The 27,078-nt window shown below is 39.5% G+C and overlaps 1 protein-coding gene across 1 annotated transcript in view; it reads right to left on the bottom strand.

Moving 5' to 3' along the window:
* Window positions 1-1,167: 1,167 nt before the first annotated feature.
* Window positions 1,168-27,078, bottom strand: part of LOC107836526 (uncharacterized) — an 89,676-nt gene continuing 63,765 nt past the window's right edge. The window contains exons 4-5 of the mRNA XM_016672762.1: window positions 11,054-11,259; window positions 1,168-2,959 (exon numbers count right to left, since the gene is read on the bottom strand). Coding sequence (XP_016528248.1) covers window positions 2,767-2,959; window positions 11,054-11,259 — 399 coding nt within the window. The 3' untranslated portion in view covers window positions 1,168-2,766. The remainder of the gene's footprint in view (window positions 2,960-11,053; window positions 11,260-27,078) is intronic.

The following is a 27,078-nucleotide window of genomic DNA, read 5'->3' as shown; positions in this document are numbered from 1 at the left end:
CAACTGATCTTAAGCAGGGCTACAGTTTTAATGGAAAATGGAAAGCAATGCTACTTCTGGGAGGTATGGTGGAAGAAAGATGTGTTTTGGAAGGTTTTCGTGCTTGAATGTTCCACCATCAAATCTACATTCACCTCAAAAGGGGCCTAGGACGTTGTGCAAGGGCAAAGAGTCCAGTTATTTGAATTCATCAATGTGTTACCTTTGATGTGTTCATTTTTTGGTTTGGGGCAAAGGTGGCGATGGTGTTAGGAGTTTGTGGGTTGCCGGTTCGAATCACTGTGCTCTCCGTCTCAGTCGTTGTGTCCTTGGGCTAGACACTTCACCTGCCTTGGCAACTGGTGGGGGTCAGAGGGATCAATGACACTGCTGTGTAGCAGCCTTGTTTCTGTCAAACTACAATGTAGCTCACTACCATCAGGGCGTGAATGACAATGTCGTATGAAGAGCTTTCAACTCCTCTGGACTGGATAAAGTGCTGTACCAGTACATTTTGGTTCATATGTGGTAATAATAAAACGCCTTGAACAAAATCGTCTCTTTAAATCTCTGTTGGGATTCAGAGAGGCGTTTGTCCCGTAGGAGATCGTAACCTTTCTTTCTCCTATTTGCGGTGAAGCCTCGTCGGCAGATGAAGGTACAAAACAACCTGGTGGAGGTGCGTTCTGCCCACATCCCCACCTGTTTCACTTCCCACAGTCTGCTGCACAATGTGGACCCCCAGATGTAGCCTGCAGAATAATCCACATTCACATAGTCCTGAAAGTGTCCATCTGGCTGCGCAGGCACTCGGTAAGCCTCGGCACCACACAGGCCCGGTGGTCACTGTTGCCGTGGTATTTTGGAGAACACATCTACTCTGTATCTGTAAAGGCCTGAAGTTGAGGTGGTGCCAGGCTAAGAGTGACCCGGTGGTGACGGGGAGCTAAAATAGAGAGGAATGTATCAGAACGCGCAGAAAAAAAATATCACAAGAAGTGTGATTGGACTGCACTAGTTGTGCCTCAGGCTCCAGCTTGGCACCAGAGGCGCCACTCTACAGCTCCGCGTCACAGCTGCCAATGTTTAAACAATCAAAATTAAAAGTTTCCTTTGCAGAAGAGAATATTATTTCCTGTATCTTCCACTGACTGAACACAGACAGACCTGAGAAGCATTCAATGTAAATAGTTTTTATTTGTTTCCTCTTAGAAAAACTTTTTCACATAGTGGTTCAGCACTGCAATGCAGAGAAAACATTCAGCCTTTTCACAAACTTCCTATGTAGATAGATTAGATATATAGGAATATATTCTTTTATAAAAGCAAATAATAGGTAATAATATAAGCCACATTTTGACATACATTCATCAGTGGTGTAGATGACACACTCACATTCATTTTAGACTCTGTTGAAATATCATTTTCTTCAATTTGGACTGATAAAAGATGCAGCTTCACTCAATCTTAAAAACATTCATCTTATGACTTTGGGTTAGTCCAGGTCGCTCTCTAAAGTAATCCATTCACTTACAAAATGGTGCCCCACAAAAAAAACAAAAAAAAAAAAAAAATCAGCAATGTTCCTGTGGATTCAAGACCTTCATCCTTGGAAGACCACATCATTCCTTTCCCCAGGTCTGGTGAATCCTCAGGATTTTAAGTAGCTGACTTGTTAAAACTTTACTCATTTGCATAGACATGCTTTTTAATCTATTTTTTGTAAAAACTGTGTTTATTTAATCAGTTCTTTAATTTAAAAAATAAAAACAAGAAAAAAAAAACCCTCAAGCTCCTTTTTTACCAGCTTCTGTTTAGCACTGAAATGGTTGCTAAGCGACGCAATATACACCGAGGTAAGGGTGGGAAGAAATTTACTTCGGTCTACAAAGAACCCGGTCAACCTAGTAGGCCATGTCATTCAAAAGATGCAACCCCTGAAATAGGACACACCCTACGAAGACTCCAAGAAAGTTAGCTTCAGCTTCCAACCTTTAGGTAGATTCTTGCATCGGAAAAGTCAAACTATCTCTTTAACCTCAGTTTAGTGATGAAAAAAGTAAAGGATACATTGAAAAGCCTTAAAGGTGTTTGAACTGTGCAGATACATTGTTCCCATTTGATGGATAAAGATTTATCCCAACGTCTAACCTGTTGCGTTATGCTAGGCTAAGCTAATACATTTTTTAACTATTTAAGTGAAGGCTAAGGAGATCCATGGAGAAGAAGCAATGCCCACCAAAAACTACACAGCAGTTGCTGACGCCGTAGCTGCTGCGTGAAGATAATCTGTAGCGAATCTGATGATAATATAACATGAGGGCGACTTGTTAGCACTTTTCTGTCTGTCTCATAATGGTTTATGTTTCCTCGGCTTGTGTCTCTCTGGGAAAGCGTTCCTCTCATTTGTGGGGCAGCAGCGGGACAGACGTTGCTCTCGCCCCCATCCTCGTCACCACTTCACGGGCTATTCAATTAGCACAAGAAGCATGGGAGATGGAGCCATAATGGAGCTGATGAGATGCACAAGGACAGGTGACACTAATCAGAGCGGCGCCCCATTGTCTCTGTGTGGGCATCATTAAGGGAAAGAGAGCGATTTCAGGCTCTTTTTTCCTCTCTCTGAGCACGTACACACTTTCTCTCTCATCATCAGCTTGCAACTTGTGCAAATGTGCGTTCTGAACAAAGTGTGAGGTTTGACAAAGGAGAAAACAGTAAATGGGTGATGCTGTTTTCAGCAGACGGCACCAAAAAGAGTCAGGGTTTTGTGAGATCCCTTTTGATTCATAAGACGACGAGGCATTCACTCTTCACCATGTCCGGGTTCTTGTCGTCTCCTCCGCCGGCTGACATTTGACCCGCCACAGCTGATGCGTCAGATTTTTCCCAGCATTCCCCCCGTCTGCTTCTTGGCTGAACTGTGAAGGAGCTCCTCTCCGCCCGCTGGTACCGACCGCTGAGGTAACTCGACAGACACCTGGGAAAACACCACACACAAGTCATCAACGTTTCCACATGTCCCACTTTAACGGCCACAACTTTCAAAGCATTTTCAATTGGAAAGACAATAAAATGTGACATTTTGAAGGTCTTGGAAAATCAGAAATGTGGTGTAAATTTTTACGTCACCTAATTAGTAAAGAGACTCCACCTGTGTTTGATGTGATCTCAGTTCTTTGAGGACTTTAGAGGTTTGTCCAAGAACATTAATGAACAAGTAGAATGATGAAGACCATGGAACACAGCAGACAGGTCAGAGATAAAGCTTTGGAGAACTTTATACCGATACTTTGTGATATATTGTTTTAAAAAACCGTTTATCACGTTTTTCTGTAGGCAACTCTATTGCTGTGTGAACATCATAGAGCCACAAACACATATACTGAGAAACCTGTTCCGTTTTCTTGGAAAACGAAACAGATTTTTTTCTGGAGCCTCTTACTTAAAAAAGCGAAATCTGTCATTAAACTGCACGCAGTAACTGCATTTAGTTGTATTTTTGAGTTTACTTACATTTATTGATGCTCTTGTGGAGCAAACCAAAAGAAAAGAAAAGAGTAAAAAGTAACATTTCTGGTCATATTGTCAGTTTTACTTTTTATTTACTTTCAATAACTGAAGCTTATCATGAGAACTATAAAGCAAAATTCTTATCTGGATAAGAAGTTTTTCACGATAAATGATAAACAATGCGATAAATGCCCACCTGTAGTTGACAGGGCGGTCCAACTGGACATTTGCCTCCTCCTCTAAGACCGCAGGAGGGATAAAGGTATGAATACACAGAAAGTGAAACAAAGACACAAAAGCTTCTTGTAAAAATCTGAATTTGAAAGAGAATTTTTAAAAAATCTTGTCCACACAGACGCATCTTCCTTCTATTCTGCTGCTTTCCATTTCCCCTGTTCCTCCCCAGAATGTGGTTTACATTCTCTAAGCCCCAGCAAGGCAATGTATTTCTGTCTAATTAGTTACATTCAAAATGAGATCAAATAACTTTATTAGTGGAACAACATAATCCTAATCTTATTAATAAGAGTATTCCCTCTTATTGAAGGGTCTTTAGAGTGTTTAGGGGACTCCTGCTGAATTCATTCTGCTTTAACTTGTACGATGTGCCATTCAGTTCAAGTTAACCGCGTCTAAAACAAATATTAAAGGAAACTGTGACCATTTCATGCAAAGTTTCTGTAAAGTAAATCAGTGCCATTGTACACAATGATCTTTTCTTCACTTGCTTTGCAGCTTGAGATTGAGATTGGTTTGGAAGTATTTCATTTGTTTAAAACCAAAAAACGAATCAATAATTATCAGTATTGACTGATATGAAACGCTTATATGACGTTCTATCCTACACTGCTTACTTAACTTATGGCCTAAAAACTAAAGCAGTAAAATCACAATTAAAGCATGTATGGTTCACTTCAAACCATCGCTAAAGTTAATTAGTTGGATCGGATCAGTTGGATGTTTTAAGCCTAATCTGGTGTTGGGCACCAGCACCAACCAGTGAAAACAGATGAATGTCCACTTAATACCAACAGAACTTGTTTGGAACAGTGGAAAAAAAAGTCATACTGTCTCTCATATAACAAACCAATAAAGGGTGAGGAAAATGATTGCGTGGTCGCTTCCACGGTCACAGTATCCGCAACGGAGAAAATCCGTCTTCAGTCGTGATGAAAGAGCTCTGTGCCATTCATGCTGCTGCATACTAACTATCTCAGCAATCAGTTCATTATCATTAGGTCCATGTGACTGATGGAAGGGCTAATCGTGATAGCTTGACTCCGAGGTGGTCGAGCAGCAACACTTTGTATCATTTCCTGCAATCAGCAGCCACTTAATATCAAGACATACACCTTTCAGTGCTGCCTGGCACCCTGATGGAAGGCCGGCCAAATCAGGACTCATTATTTCCAACCGGACTATTTGAACTATGAGAGTTAATATGTTTTAATTTAACATTTTTAGGAGCTAAAAAGCACAGCGGACGAAGGCAGAGAGAGAGAGAGAAAAAAAAAAAGCTCCCCCGGTAGATTGAGAGAATGGATAACCTCGGCCCACATAGTAATTGGCTGCAGAGGCAAATCAATGGCCTGCATCAGAATTGAAGCATTCTGCTTGTTTACAACATCTATCATTTGTTCTTATCAAGCGTGATCAGAGCAATTTTCCCTCCCTTAATATAGGTTTGATGGCACAAAGAAAAGCTCAATTCTCCCAGAATTGGAAAACACATTTCTTGCGCTTTGTTGGTAACTAAACTGTCAACAGATAAGAGAGTCCACAGTATCAACTCGGCGGGGTCGGGGGGGAGAATGAGGGGGTGATTCATCTTCCAATTGCGCTGCTGTGTTTTCCTCTGGAACAGCTGGAAATATAGTCCCGAGCAGAAGCCTCTCCTTCGGAGCGTTTCCGCTCCGAGTCGGCTCCAACTCACAAGGATGTGCACTTGCCACTTGGAAAAGGCCCCCCTTTTTTTTTTAGCTCTTACACATCTAGAGAAGGGCGACCCGTCCTCAGGCAGCTCTCCAAACTGCTGGAGACAGTAGCGTGAGGTGAGAGAGCAGTGTAGGCCACTTTGTATCATGTCAGCGCTTGTGCTTAGACGACGTCTCCACAGTGTCCCTTGTCACCAATCACATCCTTTTAAACCACCCAGGGAGCTCGACGCCACCCGACCCGCACACACACACACACACGCACGCACACACTCCTTATCTGTCAATGCCGCTTAAATAATGTAATTAATGACTTAATTAACATTTCCATAATCTATTTTAATAAATCTAACACGGCATAATGAGAGTTTCTAACCTCCGGGCGGTGGCATATAAAAATTCCCAGCGCGGCGCTGCGCGGTCAGGGCACTGTCTCAGCGCCGCACACTCTCACCATGACAGCAAAGGAAGGAGAGGGCGCATATTGTGTGACAGCCTTCCGAAAGGCGGTTCCAGGCTGACAAATGTCATGTGACTCGGTGAATGTGTCCACTGGGCGACCTGCAGCAGGAAGAGGAGGGAGAACCGAAGGACAGGTTTGGAGGCACATGAACGGCCACGGCAAAAAAAAGAAAAAGAAAAGAAAAAATAAATAAATTGCCGATCACTGGAAACTGAAGGAATGTGACGTTTTACTCTGAAAACACAGTGTTCTTTTTTTTAATGTAGGTAAACAGTAAACAGTAAATGTAAGGTGGTCACAGGAGTCTATGACGTTTGAAGATGAAATAAAGAAAACGTATCCACATACAGAAACAAATATAATGTTAACATATGTTTACTTTTTAATTAAAATAAAAAAATAACTGAAATCATATAAAGTTATGTAACTTTAATTAAAATATATATATTTTTAAATATTTGTTCAAACTGTCACTAAGTTGTGGCTGTATAATACGAGATAGATAATCTGTGAAAAAAGATCCAGCTCCTCGCAGAGCTACCTAGAAACAACCAATCAGAACCAGGAGGCGGGTCTTAGCGCTGTCAGTCACCCTCGCATTGGCCTGATCATCCCGGTTCTGATCTGGATCTACAATACAGCTTCTTCCTGATAGCTTAGCTTGTCATGAATGCTAGGTTAATTAGCATAGCAACCGATTACAGCGGATAAACTGTTTTCCTGTAGAGCGAGTACACAAGGTTGATTGACAGCACTAAGCCCCTCCTCCTGGCTCTGATTGGTTGTTTTTGTTTGGGAGCATTTCTTCAGATGGCAGTATTTCAGGGAAGAGCTGGAGGAGATCCATCTTTTCACAGATTAACTGTATCATAACAAACCATCACCATGGTGATAGTTTTAGGGAATGTGTAAATAGAAGTTACATACAGAAGCTTTAAATACAAGTTAAATACTATAGGAATGTGTAACTACAGTAGGTCAGACCTTCCTGTGGGATTCTGGGATATCTGCAGCGTTCTTCCTAAAAGTGTGTCATGCTGTGAAATTAATGAAGATATTTTCTTTTTCGGTACTTTGATTCTGTGTTTTATTGTTTTTCAAATTTTAATGAGTTGATCCTTAAAGGCACTGTAAACTGGACAGAAACTGATAATGCAGATTTGTACAATTTAATTGATCCACTTAAATGAAATCACAACAGATGTACTTGAGCATTAATCATGTTAAAGATGGGGTTTTTTTTATCATTAAACCTCCTTTAAATGTGGTTTTATAAAGTTTCCTATGTTTTGTGGAAAATCTGTATGAGACACAACTCTGTCAAAGCGTCTAGCTGAATGACGAGCACCTGAACAACAAGCTGTAAAAAGGAAATAAATAAAACAGAATACTGTGAAAACAACAGCAAGTTTAGCTCTTTAAGAGCCATAAACCAAAAATTTAAAAACTTTCTGTTGCAAACAGTCATAAATTATAATAAGAGCAGAAGTGACATCCGCTGTAAAGCAGGACTCTAATTTTATTTTCAAACAAAGACTGTATCTATGGAGCTGAAGATTTAAACTACCAAGCTATTAGCGTCTTACATCAACTGTAGCATAACATAGTTAGCATTACTAGCGTAGCAGTCTCCATGTGTATGTTTTCTTTGAGATCTCCAAAGCCCTGCCAACATTTCCAAATCTCATGTTTCATGAAACTCAGGGTTTGAAAACTCAAAAGACTAAAGATTAAAACCAGAACAACGTCTGGTTCGAAAGCCAATCAGGTTTCCCTCTGACATCTAATGTTGTGTTTTCTTAATTTGTACTTGTACTCAATTAATGTTGTGTTTTTGAATATGTTGTTTAGGCCTGTCACAATATGCAATAAATCAGTTAATTGCATGATACATTAAAATGAGCTCAATAATTTCCATTTACATGATTTATCATTTTTCTCTTTTTTTCTCTTTCTACCAAAAACTGGATGATAAAAGTTTTCAGTCTGGTGTTCTGGTGTCCATCAGCCCTTTCTTTGAAGGGCAATTTTACTTAGAGACTTCATAATTCATTTTATTTATTGTTTCTGTTGTTTTGTTTATGTATTTTGGATATTTAAAATGTCTTCTAGTTCCAATTATTCATTAGGATTTGAAGTTTATTGATCTTTGAGAATTTGTTCTTGCATTATTTTGCCACTGAGACTTGAAAATGTTCCCAACACAATAATATTCATCACAATAACTTCTGGGACAATTTATTGTCCAGCACGAATTGCTATGGTGACAGGCCTATTGTTGTTGTGTTCTTCACTTTGTCATTGCGTTTAGTGATTTGTAGATGCGGTTTGAACTCGAGGGCCACCGTATGAACGAGTGGAGGACATGAGCAACAGCGAGGCATTGTGGAGGGTTCGCTTGTTGATCCTGCTCTCGTCCTCCTTTAGGAGATTAGAAGGCGGAGTGACGGGTGGGGGTGACGGGGTCGTGGAAGGAGGGGCTGCTCCTTACAAGGCCTCCCAACCCCGGGGCTGACGTGTGATTGAGATACACACTGACAGGGGGCAGCAGGAGGCTGGCACATCCCAGGCAGTACGAGCACCACGCGGGGGCCACGGGGTCTTTAAAGACCACCAATCCTAATGAGGGCGCCCACCAACCCGCCCTATTATTCTGGTAATAACACAACAAAAAATCAGTCAGCAGAGAAACCTGCACGGAGCACTTTATACGGAAGACTTCTCCCCCCCTAACAACCCTGAGGCTCTGTTCTTTTCCTCACAAGAAACTCATTGTTTTTTTTTTTTATTTTTGTTTTGTTTCTGGGGTTTTTTGTCACCGATTCTTACAGAAAAAGGTGTTTGCTTTTCAACTGCGGCACATCCTCGCCGCACTCCGGGAGCGGGTAAAATACCTGCGGAGGAGAACTGCCAAGAATGTGGCCTGTTGGAGGGGGCTGAACACGCTGTAAACAAACCCGTTTCCTGTCATAAAATTACAGCTCATTAGTAGCGCGGACAAGGCCTTCAACAACATAATGATGCAGAAGCTCTCCACCGCTGCCACCGCATTTATTAATTACCAGCTGACTTGCCGCATTCCTCGCAAAGGCAGTTAATAGGCGGAGAAGGAGAAGTTATGGGCCTTGTTGAGTTAATTACAAACAGCCTCTCTTCTTCCAATTTGAGACAAAACACCGAAAGAAGGACGCTCGCACGCAGAAGACAACTTTTGGTTTCGCTACTGGCACAAGAAGCGGTTGCAGTTTATCTGAAGGCCCTCTCTGCTATTGCAAAAAAAAAAGAAAAAAAAAAAGAAAAAACATTAACTGGGGATTTTTTTTTTCACGAAGAGCGCCTTTTTTTTCACGAAGAGCGCCGCTTATCTAAATCTCAGCTATTACTTGTCGCAGGGGAAAGGTAGAGAGGTCACAACGAAAACATAGACTGATTTTCAAAAACAAATATAATGAATTGAAGTTCTAAGTATCCTGACTGAGTAACTGAGAGTACGGCAATTACTGATTACATAAAACTGTTTTTTTTTTCTCTCTCTCTGTCTCTTTTAATCTGATTACGGCGTCCACCATATGTTGCTTTTCTAATCAGAGAGTAGATATCTAATGTAATATTTACGAGGCGGATGTTAATAAAAACAGACTGTTCATTTACTAATGGTGTACAGTATAGCAGGCATCAATCCAATTAGCAATATCATAATAAGGGAAACGCTAAAAATAAAGCGGAGGGGCGATGCTGTGGCTGGGGGTCAGAAGTAACGTGTTTTTACAGTTCTGTGGATGAGGAAGACATCGTGTAAACATAAACACACGTGTTATTAATAAGTGTTCTTTACATAAAGTGTAATTAAGGAACATGAATTCCTAATAATTGATTAGAAGTGTAACACGATGAGATCGCCCTACATTAAAACATCGTAGTGAAGTCCAAAGTGAAGTCTTTCTCACAAAGAATGATTTATTTGTGCTACTTTTGTCTATTAAAGTAATTGTGAGCTTGCATTAGTTTGAAGGCATGCACATTGTTTTAGGACTTTTATTTTGAAGTAAGAAAGGAAGCAGCTTTTCGGTTGCACGGATGTTGCAAACGCATTCAAGGTCGTCTCCAACATCTCACACCGTTTTTATTCTAATAATTTTGGGTAATCAGTAAAACAAAATGTTATAGAGAAAATTAAAAACTGCTTGTGAAGTCTGGAAGACATTTATGTCGGCAGAGATGAAGAAAAGCATCTGACTCTGATTTGAGTTACATCTACAGCTGAGGGTGATGCAGTGAGAAAAGTGAGACACATGAAGAAGCAACGCATCACTGAACACCAAGATTCAAACTCTGCACCTTGTTGCTACCAGATGCATCATCCGTTCATGTCACCAGCTTCCAAAATAACTTAAAGCAGCTCATAGAAGGCTCTTGACTTAACTTTATTAGCAACTTTAGCTACTAATAAAGCTAAAGTCAGTAACTCTTAAGCCTGAGTCTGGACTGATCACAATCTAAAATACTTCAAACCAGAAAAAGATCATTCTGGACTAAACAGCTAAGTTTTAAATCAGAGTTTAAGATTTATAAAACAATGCAACAACAACAAAAAGCCATTCTTAATTTTCTCAAAGCGATTGCTCATCTGGCAAGTTGAATGTGTAACTACACCCAAATACGTACAGTTAGAGGTATAATAGTTTTGTGATTTTCATCATAATTTATTTTAATTTGTTGTCACGTTTTATTACCTGTTTCATTTAGTCTTAATTAGTTTTTAGAGTGGGCTTGCTGGTTTTTATTAATTTAATATTGTTTACTTTGGTTCCTATTTAGGTGCAGAATTTGTGATCATGTTTAAAGCTAGTTTGCAAATTACAGCCCTAATTTGACGTAAACTGCTTGCATTGGGGACAAAAAAAATCGATTTCCCATCAGTACGAAAAGATAATAAATGAATTCATAAACATGAAAACAAAGGGCATCATATCTATAACTTCAGTAGGTTTTAGTTAGTTGTATAAACACATGATATAGTTCCAGTTAGCCACTGCTTTTCCCCGTTAATTACCGTTTCTATTTATTTCAGTTAATGAAAAAGTTTTCTCAGTTTCAGTCTTGGTTATTTGGTTAGTTTTGGTTAACTATGATAACCTTGGCTACTGAATGATAAAATACTCACATGATGAGCAGCAGCTCTGTCAGGAAGCCGAATAAGGCAGCTGCCACTTTAAAGGTGATGGGAGGTGAAGGGTCGTGGAAGGCCGTCATCAGGCAGTGGACCACGAAGGGCGCCAGTCCCATCAGAAGCAGTACGGTGATCAGGACGAGCCACGTCTTCCACTGGGAGCTGACTGATCGCCATGGAGACGTCCTCCGGACCTGGTACTGGAGAAGAGAGAAAGAGAGACGGATCATCACATCATCTCACATGTCTGATTTCACTAATCACCACAAAAACTTTGTGAACTAAAGGAAGAATAACAAAAGAGGTTTTAAATAAAAAAAATGTTGAGTTAGGGAGCCAGTTTAGTTGGGCTCAAAAATGTAGCTTCAAATGTTTTCTTTTTGTTGTTGTTGTTGTTGTTAACTTTGTTATCATTAATAAAATGTTTTCCAGCTGCTTTATCAACTCCAACATACAATCCTTTCCCAAAGTTCACACATCTTTTAGCCTTTGTCACATGTTATCACAATGAAATACATTTCCATTACATTATCTGGATTTTATCTGATAAATACATCATATCATATTAGGAAGAGAAACATTTCTAGAAATTCTCTAGAAAAAAAAAAACATGGACATTTTTAAGTTTGAAAAGAAAATTTTTTTTCATCTTTTCAAACTCAGAAATGTTACAGAGCTGAGAAACTACAGGCAGAGATTTTTATTAAACTACTAAACGTATCGCCTACCTACTTATAGAGCGCTTTACACAAATAGCTCCAGACCACTGGCCGTCTATATTTTAAAAAAATGTCAAACATCCGGTGCTCTGCAGCTTCAAACAGTAAACATGCTGTGAGTTACAGAGCTAAAGTGGAATATAAAGTTCCTATAAGACGACCTCCTGTTCAATGTGGCATGACCTCATGGTAATAAACCCCGGTTGGAATACATTTAAACTAACACAGCTTTCACTTTAGGTTTAGAAAAAAAAAAAAAAAAAAAACAAGAATAAAAACACATACTCATGCATAAAAAAACACTAAAAGATGCATGCAGTCATTAAGCCCGCCTGCAAACAGCGTCTTAAGTCCTGGGCAAATATGGCTTTGCTCTGGAGACAAACCAAACCACTTAAACAATGTTTGATTAGCGTCTGGAATTCATCTGCAAATGCACACTCGCCTCAACCTCTTTCATGGCGGTTATTCATTAATTAGATTCTTTGTGCAACTGAGCTATCCTCAATGTTTAAGGTTACATCAGGCCCCACTAAGTGGCTGGCTGATAACAGAATGCATCCATCTTCATTACTCAGGCCGCTGTGTCTGGGCTTGCTCCTCCAGCGGTGCTCTGTGTCAGTGGGCTCTAAAGAACTCATACATTTCATCGCACACGGATCCTGAACTTTTTGCCTCCTTGGATTTTAGTTACTCTGACTAAATTAGCGGATTGTAGTTTGTAGTTCTTTTGAAGTTTCTCGCTTGTATTTGGAGGTCATGCAGACTGATAAACAGAGGCATTGTGTGCAGGTTGGTAGAAAAGGTGTCGGCCTTCTAAATCAGTGTTTCTCCAACTTTTTCAAGTGAGGACCACTTGACCCATCTAACAAACACTCACGGACCACCTCACTTGAGACTACCTCCGCAATACCACATCTTAATATGCAACCTGAAATGAAAATGTTAGTCTCTTAATGAACTTATTGTTAATGAGACGTGTGGTGCTGTTTTGTAAATCGTGAACAAGTCTACTGACAGAGTGGAATCTAACAGTTTCCTTTCAGCCTGAAGTAAAGAATGATTTTATTTTATGTGTTATAGATAATCAGTCAGCAGGGGGCGCAGCGCTGCTCGCTGCCTCAATGCTGTCATATTGCTGCACAGTACAGCCCCCTAGGGCTAACTGGGGGGGAAACAAGTTAATTTACTAGGTGACAAAAACTCATTCATTAAATCCTGTGATCATCCATTTATATTGTTAAACCAGTAACACTCCCACTGCGAGCCAGTTCCTTGTTCTTTGGGTTGGCATTAGAGGAATTAGAGAACTAAACGGAAAATCGTCTTAATAGACCAACACTTTAGCAAAAAGTCATGTAACCAATGATATGACTACAACTCAAACTTTATGTGACATTATGTTGCTTTGATTGGTCGATCTTTTATAGGAGAACTACCACTCTAATAAAAGCACAACTAAAATTATGAGCAGAATAACTTATTCCTGTAAATAAATGCATAAAATGTAACCCCAAGTCATTACCATCATCAGTGTGTGCAGCATTACTATAAAAATTAAATGCCTAAAAGGTTTTAAAAAGTTGTAAAGCACAAATAATTGCATGGCGTCCCAAGAAAGAGTATTTAAGGAGGTGGAAAGAGGTCAGGTGGGACATGATGTATTTTCCAGACAAATAGAGTCATTTTATACCATAATCAAGTAACTGTTACCGTCAGTCGTTGTGCATACATAAAGGTAACTTAAAAGAAATTTGACTTTGCAGAACATCCACATGTGATGCCTTGAAACTGACATGAAATTGTCTTAAAATCCAAATTGTCTTTTATCCAACCCTGTAGTTTCATTTACTGGATCTGACATAAAATACAATCTGACTTTCAGACATGTTTGAGATTTAACATAGACTGCAGCAGGTAACATTTTCAAAAGAAAATTCACAAACCAGATGAAGGTCAGCTGCAGAGGGGCCGATAACTGAGTGGATTTTCATGTTTGTTTGAAACAAAAATTCATGAATGTGAATTTCTGTGAACGCGAATTAAGTTCTGTGGTGTTTTTCATGTTTTTTTTAATGTTTACGGTAAAATACTGTTTGCCTTTATGCATATAATGAAAGAACGGGGGGGGGAGGAAATATTTCCATCAGGTTGACGAGGCTTTAATCTGAGCCTCTAATCGAGACTGTTTTTACTGGGTTCACATCAACTTTTGACTGATTTGTAACAGACTGACCTTTACATTTTTAACAATTCAAACTTTAGAAACTTGCAGGAGTTTCACCTTAAATATAAGTTCAGGTTGTCTGAACTTTTGGTTTCAAAATGAGCCTTCAATCATATATATATATATAAATTAAGAAGACCCAAGCCATTGAGTACAACATTGCATATGGTCTTGGACTGAAGTTGTTCAAAATTCAAACATTTGAATTGGGCTCCTAACCAACACCCTTTAAAAAAGACTAACCCTGATTCCAGTGAGTGTTGATGGTCATGTGGTTGATTATAGTAGAGAAATGTAAACTTGGGAGCTATTTTAAACTTATATTCAAGTTGAAATTTAAAAAGTGTTTCCTTACATTGAAGTTATCTCAACCAGCACTTTCTGTCCTGTGACCGACGGTTAAGTTTCTCTCGTAAAGCAAAGCCAGTTTTTCTAAACTCACTGCTCGGTTATCGTGTTCTGTTGGTTTGTCTTTGCCATCAGAGGGCTGTCTTCTTCTTTTTACTATATTTTCCTCAGCTGAAGAAGAACATCTGCTGTGCAGGTAGTGATCATACATCAGCTGTCGATTGGGTTTCACAGCATCTGATTGTCGCAGAGATCATCCCTGGATGCAGCTTGGACTAAAAAGGTAACATGGTAGTGTTTCTACGCCCCCAAATAAAAAATAACTATGTGTTGCAGATAATGTTTTTCTCCTGAATTGCTGTTACCTCCTGGATATCTTGGAGAAATCTTAAATAATGTTCAATGTTGCATTTGTTTAAATAATGGGTCAAAAATTCTGGCTGTGACTTTTTGGGGATCGTACCTTCTCCCCTTTGGTTTCACAGTGTGACAGCTGCTGTTTATTAATTATCTCCTTTCGTTTGTGTGTGTGTGTGTGTGTGTGTGTGTGTGTGTGTGTGTGTGTGTGTGCGTGTGTGTGTGTGTGTGTGTGCACGTGTGTGTGTGTGTGTCTACTTCTGGACGGAGAGGGACTTATGTGGAAATATGCAGAAATTGTATTTGGGTTGACCAACCAGCTATTAATATTGATTGTATTTGAGTAAATAGTGACCCACTTTTAGAATATGTGGATTTAAATAATCCCGATACGGACGCTTTGCTCCTCTATTGATTGATTGGTTTTAGTCTTTAAAGGTCAAAGTCACAAAACATGAGCCAGTAAATAAACAGTGTCGACTTTTAAAGTTATCCTGGGTTTTTGAAGTATGGTTTGAGTCTATGACAACCATAGCTCATATGACAGTGCTACCAATATTCAGATGACAGGTTTTACCAGGAAGGGTGAAAACGCAAAAATTTCACATTGCAGAAAAAAACAAAAATGACTATTTTGTTTCCTCTGACGTCCTGACTGATGCCTTGTTTCCGTGGAAAAACACAGTTCTTCAAATTTCTGGAAACAATTTTCTTTTTCCATTCAGGGTAATATAAAACGATTAAAAAGCAATAGGCTATGTCCTTACTTGTGCAGCACTGATTTACTCTGTTTTGGCCTTGGTATCACTGAAAAAGGCTCTGTTGTGTGATACAGCACCACATCTTTTCAGGATTGTTTAAAACGGCTAAATTGCTTCCTAGAGAACACATTTTAAATATAAAACTCAATATAAATGTTCAGTCCAGGTAGAACATTCACTTCATTTAAATGTTTTGTTTTTTTTTTTCAAAAGTTATCAGTAACTTTGCAGTATTTTTGTTTTTACAAATAATTTAAAAGGGGGGTATTATACAAAATTGGCTTTTTCTTTTAGCTTCACATCATGCTATAAAACAGAGTGTTGCTTTGGCTCATGAATGTTTGAGAAATCCTTGAATCTCCAGTGGCAGCCATTCAGGCGTGCCTTAACGCCGGCTCATACGAAGCACCGTCCAAGTACAGCTGTAAACGGCCTAATGGAGAAGTATTGTTGTGATGACTCGCTGAAGGGGGAGTGTTGGAAAAAGTAGGAGGTTCTTAAAGAGACAGGCCAATCTCCAGGTGTCGGATGATGCAAATATACATTTCTTTTAATATATGCAGCATTTTCATCACAACTGTAGGTAACATAGTTTCTTGATTTTGCAATAAAACTATTATTGCTATTATTGTTTGGGAAACACGTAATACCTGTCTTTAAAAGAGGTCGTGGCCATTGATGAAAAGAGTTAAACTCTTTACCACTTCAGCTGGGTTAAACCTTTTGTTATCCACGCGGTGAACATCTTTAAAACATTATTTTATGCTATATAAAAATACAACTTTCTCCCAACTGTCTGATATTAAATCAGATTCAACTGTTCTTGAAATATTTTCCTTTCTATCTTTGGAAGTTAGTTTTGTTTTGTTTCAAGTGAACTAATATATCTGCACTAGAAAGTAGAGCAAAATTACTTGATAATATTTAGTGTTTTTTCAGTGAGGACAAAGGAGGAAGTTTGTAACTTTGGGGTGGGGGAGGGGGCACTCTGCTGCAAGAGGGACTGGTGCACTTCACAAAACAGTCGGCATAATGAGGAAAGAACATGGAAATATTGAAGATACACCTAAGCTTGGGTACAAATTGGTCTTTCAAATACACAAATACCCTCATAACTCAATGTCAATGCTGGCTTCACAACTTTGAAATAAAATCTCTTCTTTTGAATTTTACGTTTTTGTTTGCTAACCTTCTGGAGTTAAAGAACTTTTGCAAACATGAGAATTTGAATTCATAATGACCATGCAGCCTGCTGTAAGTAAAGTCAAAGCTGTAGTGGCTACATATGAAGATTTTAAATAGAAAATGTTTACAGTCCATGCTGAGCATACTAGGAATGAGCCAGAAAAACATCCTGGATGAGTAGCTAAGTGAAGAACAGACAACATCCACCAGGTCTGTTGTGGTATGGACAAGGGCTAAAGGCACGGCAACTGGTAAATAAAGGTGCTTCGAAGGAAAAAACAAAAACAAACAAAAAACAAAAGTCCATACATAAAAAAAAAAACACAAGATTCCTTGAAGTTCCGATAAAATCATAGAAACATGGAGACAATCACATAAAAAGTTAAAACAAAAATTGAACAAAAGACGAAAATCCCTGCAGTAAGAACATGATGGAGACCAATCATTTGAGCAAATTGTACAGAACGAGTGTTTTAAACTTTTACACATGTACCACAATTATGTGCAGAACTAAAGTGGGGAACTCTATGTTCTGCCTCGCAACCTTTAAAAGTTACACATAAAACAAAACCAGAAAGACACGCATGATGAGGACGGATAAATCAGAATATGAGGACTCGGTGCTATCATTAAAGTGTGGGAACATTAGTGTTTCTCACTGGAATACAGTGATGTTTGATGTTTTTAAAAAGGCATCATCCAAATTTAAACCTGCAGCTCTGGAACATCTATCCAAATAAGACCAGGATGAAGCCTCGATAAATGCCGTAGGAGTTTTTATGGCAACAAATCTGACCATAATGCATTACCAAAAACACCTGTTTTCAACACGTGCTAAAGCTATGCTACATGCTGCACAGTTTCCACTCATTAGCATTTTAGGCAGCAGACTGAAGCAGTTATAAAAAAGCAAGCATGTGCACTTGTCTATGACTTATCCAAAGAGTCAGTATTTGCTAAACATAATGCAGAAACAGCACCAGTCAAGTAAATGTCATTTATTTTATACTTTTACTCTTCTGTTTTTATTTTGTAAGAAATTCTTGTTTACTCTTAAAGTCAAATGTAAGCAAAATAACAATATTCTACCCAGCCAAAAAAAAAAGAGGAAGCCCATTTTAGAATTTTTACCAAGAAAAACAGGAACACTGTCAGTTTCTTTTAATAAAAAAAGACCTCATTCATATCCTCTAGTGTAACCATGAGTTACTCCATCAGCAGAGATAACAATGCAGCTCTTTTGTCTCAGCTTTAGCAAACCCTGGCTCAGTGCTGTAGGAAATGGTAACACGTCTGCTAATGTGCTCGTGCTTTTGCTAACTTTTCAAAAATGTTTACCGAATCTAGCTTCCACTAAATTAATTTACCAGATACATTCTAAATTAATTATTTACTTGGCTGTTTTCTACACTTTCAGTTGAATAAAATTTGACCTCTGTGTTGAAGTTTTGGTTATCAACTGTTAAGAAATCTTCAAGCAGTTAGTCGTTTATATTAATTAATGCTCTTATTTTGAAATGGGTAAAAACTATTTACACAGCTGTTCCATTTCCTCTCCTCCGATTCTCTCCTCTTCCGTCCTCAAGGGTTGTATGTTTGCCCCTGACATATTGAGATATTATGTCAAGGGCATAATAAGTCTTATCACCTTGATATCATACGATATCAAGGTAACATGTAGACACATGTAAGTCTACCACACTATACCCAAGAAAGCATTTCTTGTTACGGTACTTCTAACTACTTACAAAGATCCATACTGTGCCTGCAGTGGTGGAGATCTGGAACGCTTTTTTCTATTCTGTTTTAGTGCTTAGTAACCTTTAACTGGCTCTTATGGGCATATCGACACTCTCTTGTTAGATCTCCTGGTTTCAGGTGCAACATAAATTAACTGTGTAATGTGGAAATGCCAGGCCGCTCCTGAGACTCTTCTGTCTGTCTCCTGTGTACATGCCGTTTGTTTGCTAACATCAGGGATGAAGTTCCACTTGGACAAGACCAAACTCGAAAGTCTATTAACTTATTGAGATTAAATGCCTGATGCCTTTCCTTCCCATTTGCTCCCCTCACCTCACGTGGCCACTTCTCCTGACCAGCAGTACACCTCCAAAGCAGAAAGGTGATTGATGAGACCCATCAGGCTGCTCGGAATCTCTCCTCTCATTAGACTCCTTATGCATCCAAGCAGTTTCAACACACACTGGGAGTTGAAAGTAGGGGGTTGGGAGCAAAAGGTTCATCCGTTATTTGACTTTTCAGATGATAAGTACCCTTACTAAAATTTTACCCCACGTATTAATCTTCTGGAAGTTCATTTGAACTTTTTTTGGGGGGGGAAACAAGTAACAAGGCGTAAGGATTTCTATTTCCTGTGTCAGGGTTGGTGAAGGCTCTTTGTTTCTAAGCGGTTCCATGACTGTTGCGGTGGATCCTCTCATTGACGATTCTCTTGATGAAGGAGGGTACGATGGAAAGACGAAAAGGAAAAAAGACTTAGGAAGTTTATATATACATGCACCGCTAACAGATGTGCTCAATCACATTAATGCAAGTGCAGCACATTATAATGAACTAATTGCCCAGGGAGGCTGGATTCACTACAGTTTCCTGGTGATTGCATCGCTGCAAACAAAGTGAGGTTCCAGCGCGTTCAGATAAATAACCTCATTTTATCTGACAATAACTAAGATAAATAGTCTGAACTGGAGCCCTTTATTGAGCTTGTGCTGCAGCTGTTTCATGTTTACTTTTCAGCCCTTATCCCTGTAGGATTTCTTTTTTTTTTTTTCAGGCAACAAGTTTGATGAATCTACCAGAGACGATGTTGGAGCAGCATTCAAACATTACAAAGAAAAAAAAGTGTGTAAATATCTGTGGTTACAGCAGAACTATTCACTGAACTACACAAAGTGTAGTAGGATTTTATCAGCGTATTCTATTAGTTAGCATCTTCTAGGGATATGATGAGGTATCGTGGCATAAAGGTAAGAGGTTTAAACTCGACAACTTGTTGCTGTTCACGAGTGAGAATCTTATTTTGAAGGAAAAGGGGAGTATTTCCTGTTTTACTCTGCTGAGTTGACAGAGCGTACTCACAAAGCACTTCTTGGGCTGACATGCACTCAACTGTAAAAGCGCTTGAGTCTTAGTCTTTGTTCCAATATATCATGATTTCTGATGATTTTGATGATAATATTAAAAAAATGTCATGTTTTCATCATGTGAAGCACCTTGAAATGCCTTATTGCTGAAATGTGTTACACAAATAAACTTAACGGTCAGAGGAGCTCCACCTGATACCCACCGACCTACATTATGAGTAATTCAACAAATAATTATTTATCCACATGGATTGTGTATGGAATATTGAAGTATCATCTGTATGACTAGGTATGAAAAACAGACTGTGATAAAGCTGTTCCTACTGCCTCAAATCCTGTGGTTTCCCAGCCTTGAATGGATCGCGGTTCAGTAACATACTCCATCCGGCCATTATAGAACAGAAGCATATTACACCCTTAATCCCAATATACACACAAACACAGTATGAAACACAGCACCATTAGAAGTGACATGCATACTTTACAGACATAAGAGGATTTTTTTCAGACAACGTGCTTAATTTTGTTATGTTTTGATCCCCGTATAAAGTGTTTTAACTGTGCTGAGCTGTATGTTTCAAAAACAGTTTTTCAATAACAAATGCGCGCAAATCTTTGTTGTTATGCAGCTACTGTCTAAAAATATCCCAATTTCGCAATTGTGATGTTCCCATTAAATAAGAAATGCATTTAAAATCACATGTGAATAAGCTTGTTCACATAATAAGTCAGTAAGACTCATGGTGATGACAAATGTAAACACTTTTGAGATATGGTCACAGTTAAGTCATGGTGCTAGCGCTCATCAAATATCAACCATTACAGGAAATGTCGGCGTCTTATTCAGGTGATGGTGCAACAAGCCCCGCCTACTGCAGAGCGGCTATGCGGCGTTCTGGACAAATTGTAGTCAGCGATTTTACAGAAAAGGTACAGATTCAACACTTTCAAATGACAAACTTAACTTTCGATGATGCGCATTATTCAAGGAGGCCATGTGCCTCCAAATAAACACCTTCCTGCTGTGAACAAACTGGTTTAAAAATCCACCTCAAAAACTTTTTAGCAAAAACTTGAGTTTTGTAATTGCTGTGTGTCCATGAAGCAAAATTATTATTTTTTTTCTCCAATTTTGAGCAACTTCATGGTCAATAGAAACACAGTGGACCCCACACCATTTTCAGGAGTGACTCTGAAATAAACGAAATACAAAAAAGCAACTCCGAAAGCTAAAATGTTTGTGGAGCAATGGTATTTGACACGCTATTGGCTGTCGTTTACAAAGCAGCCAATGAAGTGCCGCCATTTATTTTCCTTGGTGCTAATTGGCTTTACACTCAAGAGCAGAGATGAGGTAGACCATGTTAGCTTCTGAGGTAACATGGTCTTCCTCATCCAGTAACATACTCCATCCGGCCATTATAGAACAGAATCATTTTACACCCCTAATCCCAATATACATTAACACTCTTTGAGTGTTAATGCATGTTTGGTGTTTTTGGTGTTTGAACTATTAAAAAAGGCAGCTATAAGCGTTTTTAGAAGGGGTCTCATGTATTTGTGGATTTTAGCTGTTCACAGGCAGCTGCTGTCTCTAACCCCCATAGTACCAGGGATCCACTCTACACCTGTAGGAGTTAGTTCTACCTGTCATAGATCTGGATCAGCCGAAATATCAAAATGAGAGTTAAATCCGGCTGTTTGATTAATCTGTTAAGTGGACCGGTGCTGCGTGGGAATGTCGGCAGGCGTCCTGTTGAACGGACGATGGAGGCCGTGTCCGCATCCTTGTGGGAAAATGCAAGACAGTGCATGCGAGCAGAGCAACAGAGGACGCATTGTGTGAGGGGTTTTGGGTGTCGGAGACAGGAAGAAGCAGACTTTGTCTGTACAGGGTGGGGCTCTGGTCATCTGCCATCGGATAAGATATCCTGACAAGGCAATCGGAGGGAAACAAATTCTGCAGCCACATGGGTTCAACGCTCTCCTTCCTCACCCTGATGAGCTTTTGAAAAATGGAGTGTGGCTGAAATTGGTTTTGTATGAGGGGCTTCGGATCTGTCTGTTGTCAGGATTATTGCCACCTGTCTTCATTGGCTGCAAAGGTCTTTTAATTAATCTGCCTCTCCTTCTTAGTGGCCAAAGAGGACAGAGTGAACGTCAAGCTGTCGGCTCCTCTCAGCACCAACGTGTCAGATCTGCTGCAAATAAGCACGTCTGGTTTAGCAGGAGACGACTGTGATGCAGCAACTCCAGCATCAACAAAATATCTCTTCTTTCATTTTAACAGCAGGGTGATTATTAGGCATCTTATTTAATATAGATAATTAAAGTGGGACGTTTTTTTTTCTTTTTTTTTGATGGATGGTGATTTACAAAACTGTATTAGGGCCACTGCAGATAAAAAGGACTGTTTCTGATAAAATATCTAATATCCAGAAAAAACAAGGAACTTGTTTGAGTTTGAAACAACTTTGAGTTTGAAAACTTGAAAATCTGATGAAAAAAAAGCCTTGAATTTTGGGATTAATCTCAGAAATTTTATATTAAAAAAAAATGGAAATTTTCAGAGTTCGAAAAGTTGAACTTGTTGAAAAACTGAAACTTTGAGATCGATCTCAAGAAATGTTCCAGAAAACAACTTGGAAATTTGAAGTTTGAAAGTTTGAAGAGTCGCTAGATAGAAGCTCGGAGACTTTCTACAAAAAAACTAAAAAGTATTTTTCTACCAAAAATAGGGGTGGGGGGACAGGCCTAAAATTTTTTAACTTTTCAAACTCAGAAATTTCCAAGATTTTTTCGAGAAATATCTGAATTAATCTCTAAATGAGTTTTTCCCAAAGAAATTTCTACTTTTTCAGGCTCAGAAATGTCCCTTGTTTTCTCTAGGAAGTTTCTGATTTTTATTCAAATTTTTTCTAGAAAAATTTTGACTTTTCAAACTCTTTTTTTCCTCTTGTTTTTTGGTGAAAATGTACACAATAAAAAAAAATAAATAAAAAAATCCATCTACAATGTCCCTAACACGCCGTTGTAATAATTTCCCTGCTGGTCAGTGACTCTGCAAACGGAGCTCTTGGGAGATTCCCTTTCATCTGAGCGTTAACATCTGCAAATTAAAAAAAACAAACTGTTTCTACGACACGTTTCCACAGGAAGGTGACCCCGATACCAGCAGATGTGAGCAGAAGCTGTGAGCTAGGAGCTACAGAATGAGATGCAGCATTGATGGAAGGATGCAGAAGGATTAAAACGGTACTGGAAACCCACGCCAAGCTTATCAGTGTAAAAGTGTTATTACACAACCATCAGCTTTGTTGCTGGAGCAGGAGAGGGTAGATGGATTCACAAGCATGGAATACTGCAGGAATCAAGCCAGGAGTGTGTTTGGGGGGTAGCACAGCCTCAATAGACTTCTTTCTTTTGTTCCTTGGGGCCTCGTGAGGCGGCTGCAGAGACCTGCCACCGGCCCCGACCTCGCACAGTGTCAGGTTGATCAAGAGTTTGTCAGGTTTGGGTGGGTGGGGGGAAATCTGCACCTGTGTGTTCCACTGAGCGTTGTGATCATTTCGGATTTCCTGGAGTGAAGTTTGAACTTGGTCCCGCTGTCTGCGTCTCGGGGCGTGCCTGGACACGCCCGACGGAGAGAGGTTTGTGTTGTACACACTCTCCACAGTTTCCTGTGGAATGTAAGCTGCCCGCCGCACGGCGCGGCCGGGTGTTTTGTTGTGGCACAGGTGCAGTTTGGGAAGCGAGACTGGAAACCAAGTCGCAGCACGCAGGTCATTAAACCGCCTGAGAGGTTTCTCGGACTTTTGCCGCAAACATAACAGAGCTTTTAATTTTCTGAACGGAGACAATCAGATGATTCTCACTGCGCTCTCCTCGCCCTGAACGCATGCCAAAGCGCTCTTAATCAGCAGCGCTTTTCTATACGTTTGATTAAAGCAAAAATGAGCTGTTGCATCTCTAAGGACTTCTTTTCAAGTGAAGAATACTTTTTCATTTAGCAGATGCTCGTATGCGGCGCAGCGCCGTTGCCGCCCACAGGTATAATCAAGCAGAAAATTAATAATCCTTCTGCAGGACTACAATAAATCACTGCGCTTTGGACAATTAATAAAGGAGGCGAAGCTCGGGGTGTCTGATTACAATAGTTATGATGCATATCATCAGGACTTAAATCCAGCATTTTACAGTGGAGCTTCAGACACCACTGCACATTACTGATGTTTAAATTGGGAATAAGGGAAGGTCACGGGCCATGAAGGATGTTGTGCATCTCCATCTAACAACTCCGACCAAACCGCATGTGTTTACTTCCTGCATATCTCATTTATAACCATTAGCGCAGAGTCAAAGCACAGCGAAAGTACGTTCGACTAGGAAACTACTGCAGAAGACTCAACATAAAAAAATTCATTTCTACAGAAGAAGAAACATTAAGTTAAAGTTTGATCCTATAAAGATGTGAGGTAAACACTGTCCAAACAGTTTTAACCACAAGATTTCATTACTACTTAAGCAAATGTAACAGTATTAGTTGATGAAAACCTTGTTTAAACATCAATAAACATGGAAACCAATGAAACAGAACACCATGAACGTCCTGTAAGTTTTCAATGCAACATGTGTAGTGTAAAGACAGAACTCCTCTACATAACACTAACTTTTAGCTCTAGGGTCATGTGAATTATTAAATATCATAAATGATCTAATCTTAATCAGCAGTCTTACCTCAAGATTGCAATAACACAGCAAGGTTCATTGTGTTATTTTTTATTAAACAAAGATGACGTCAGTATGAAAACGCAAAAAGACATCTTTGCATTTTATCCGCAGAACTTCAGAAGTGAAATATCAGCCATATGCTGCTAATAAAACGGATTTGAAGTGCGACAATCTGTGTAAAAATGAGACGTTTTGGCAGCTGCTCACCTGGAGCATACGGGTGGTTGATCAGTGCTGAAGCTGAAAGACATTAGCAACGACCTTCCAGAAGTAGTTACTGCTGCACGTCAACCTCAGAGGAGTTTTAGGTCCATTTTCAAACAATTTAAGTGCACATTTCTATCTTGTAAAAGACTATTTAACAGTAAAATATATCGAACGGTTCTCGGTCCTTTCAGGACCGAATGTCCCGGCATATTCACAGAAAAGCCAAGGCTGCACATTTCTTAGGAAATTAAAATTATAAAAGTAAAGAAAAACAAGAGCTCTATTTTACACTCAGAGAGTCAACCTACTGAAGGTCAGAGTGAAACTCAGAACGGACAGATGGGTGTAGTGTAGATGTTTGGCTGTAATGCACAGTTGCACATTGTTGATACTAAAAAAGGATGTTAGCAAATACATGTGACACCAACTCTTACACATGGTAGTCGATATGTAGAGATTCAGTCATTGTTTTCCATGAACGTCTCTGTCTACCACAGTTATCTCTTGACATCTGCTGAACAGCAGATGGCATCCCCAAAACGACAACTGATCTACCACAGAATGAAAGGTGTGATAATGGCCCTGTCAAAGTATACACCTCAATGTTATTGTTTGGCTTTAGGAGGGAGGACCATAAATGAATGAAAAACACATGGACTATGTCTGGATGTTCAAAACTGTTGACCAGTACATTTCCTTACCTACATGAATCCATTGTTCATATTTCTCCTTTTTTTTAATAGGATTTTTGTAGCTCTAGTGGTCTTTAGTGGAGAGTGGTCAGATAGGAAAGTGGATTGTAAGAGACGGGGAAGACATGCAGTAAAGGTCAGTGGGTCAGGACTCAACCTGTGACGGCCGTGTAGTGGATTGAGACCTCCATACACGGGTGACCCGCTTTACCCAAGCCTGATGTGGCAAATGGGAGGCAGATGAGAACAAAATGACGCAATTTTCGTCACCAGTCCACGTCAACAAGAACCGATTTCTGCACTTCATATGAAGAATGTGGGAACTTTACTGCAGTCTTACAAAAGCTGACAAAACTGTCTTTGAGTTTTCTAACAATTACATCATCATACGGGGCGTAGTAGATATAATGCAATTTTGCAACTCTCATCTCCACGACTCTTTCATGAGCCAGGTGTGCAGACATCTGAACAGCAGCTTCCCTTAGCTTTGACGTAGAGCTTTTCAAGAGTCAAGGGGGAAAAAACCCCACACAGGATCCAACACCTGAGTAGGGTAGTCATCAATGATCGGACATAAACTTCCTCCACCTGACATGTGGTGGGAACAGGATTAGTTACACACACTCATGCACACGCACACACACACTCAGCCTTGGCTGACTCTCAGTTTGTGGAATCACAAAGTAATCTCGAGGCACAGTCACTTAGGAGGCAGCTTGATGATCCCAGGCCAGTGATTTATTCATCTTAGGCACGTTGTGAGGCTGTAAGAATTTGTCAAGTTAGAATCCTAATTAAAACTGTTAATCACAGATTCCTGTTTGTTCAGCACTCGAGTGAGATGACAAATGTGATCAAATTATTCGTGCGCTTTCAGACAGGTGAGCCGGTACAACCCTGGGCCACACGGTTTGTTTGTTTTTCCTTTCATCTTGAACAGAGTTATCCTGAGCTAGCTTAAAAACCAAATCAAAGTTTTACGTTTACAAGCCAATCGTTTGGATTTGTCTCTTCTCATTCATCCCAGATCTTTAGAAAAATAAAGACTATCTGTAACGCGTTTGTTGAAACTTATACCACTCTGTCACCATGTTGTGACAGAATGGTATGAGATCAATAATCTGTGAAAAAAAAAAGAAAAAAGAAAAAAATCAAGCTCCTCTGCTTTCTCCCACTGCTAACTAGAAACAACCAATCAGAGCCAGGAGGCGGGTCTTAGCCTGTCATGAATGCTAAGGCTAGTTAGCATAGCCAAAGATGACAACAGATTAAGTTTTCCCGTCCTGTAACAGTAAGTTGTTTCTCTGCCAATGGCACATTGAGCAGCAAGTACATGAGCTTTATGCTCAGCACTAAGACCCTCACCCTGCCTCTGATTGGTTGTTTTTGGTCGGGAGCGGTGCATGTCTTCCAATGGCAGTAGCAGCTCAGGGACGAGGTGGAGGACATAGATCTTTTCACAGATTATTGGTTGCATATTAAACTGTCACAACATGGTGGCAGTTTTAACAAACGTTAAAAAAAAAACATGGACATTTTCAGAGTGTGAAAAGTTGAACATTTTCTACAAAAAAATGAAACTTTGAGATAAATCGCAAGAAATTTTCCAGATTCTTATAAGATTTACAAACTGCTGCTGATAGAGATTTTTTGGTATTATCATTATTACTTTAGTTCATATTCAGTCT

Source organism: Poecilia formosa, unplaced genomic scaffold, assembly GCF_000485575.1.
Source record: "Poecilia formosa unplaced genomic scaffold, Poecilia_formosa-5.1.2 Scaffold65, whole genome shotgun sequence".
Classification (NCBI taxonomy): Eukaryota; Metazoa; Chordata; class Actinopteri; order Cyprinodontiformes; family Poeciliidae; genus Poecilia; species Poecilia formosa.
This window is presented reverse-complemented; position numbering and strand designations above follow the sequence as displayed.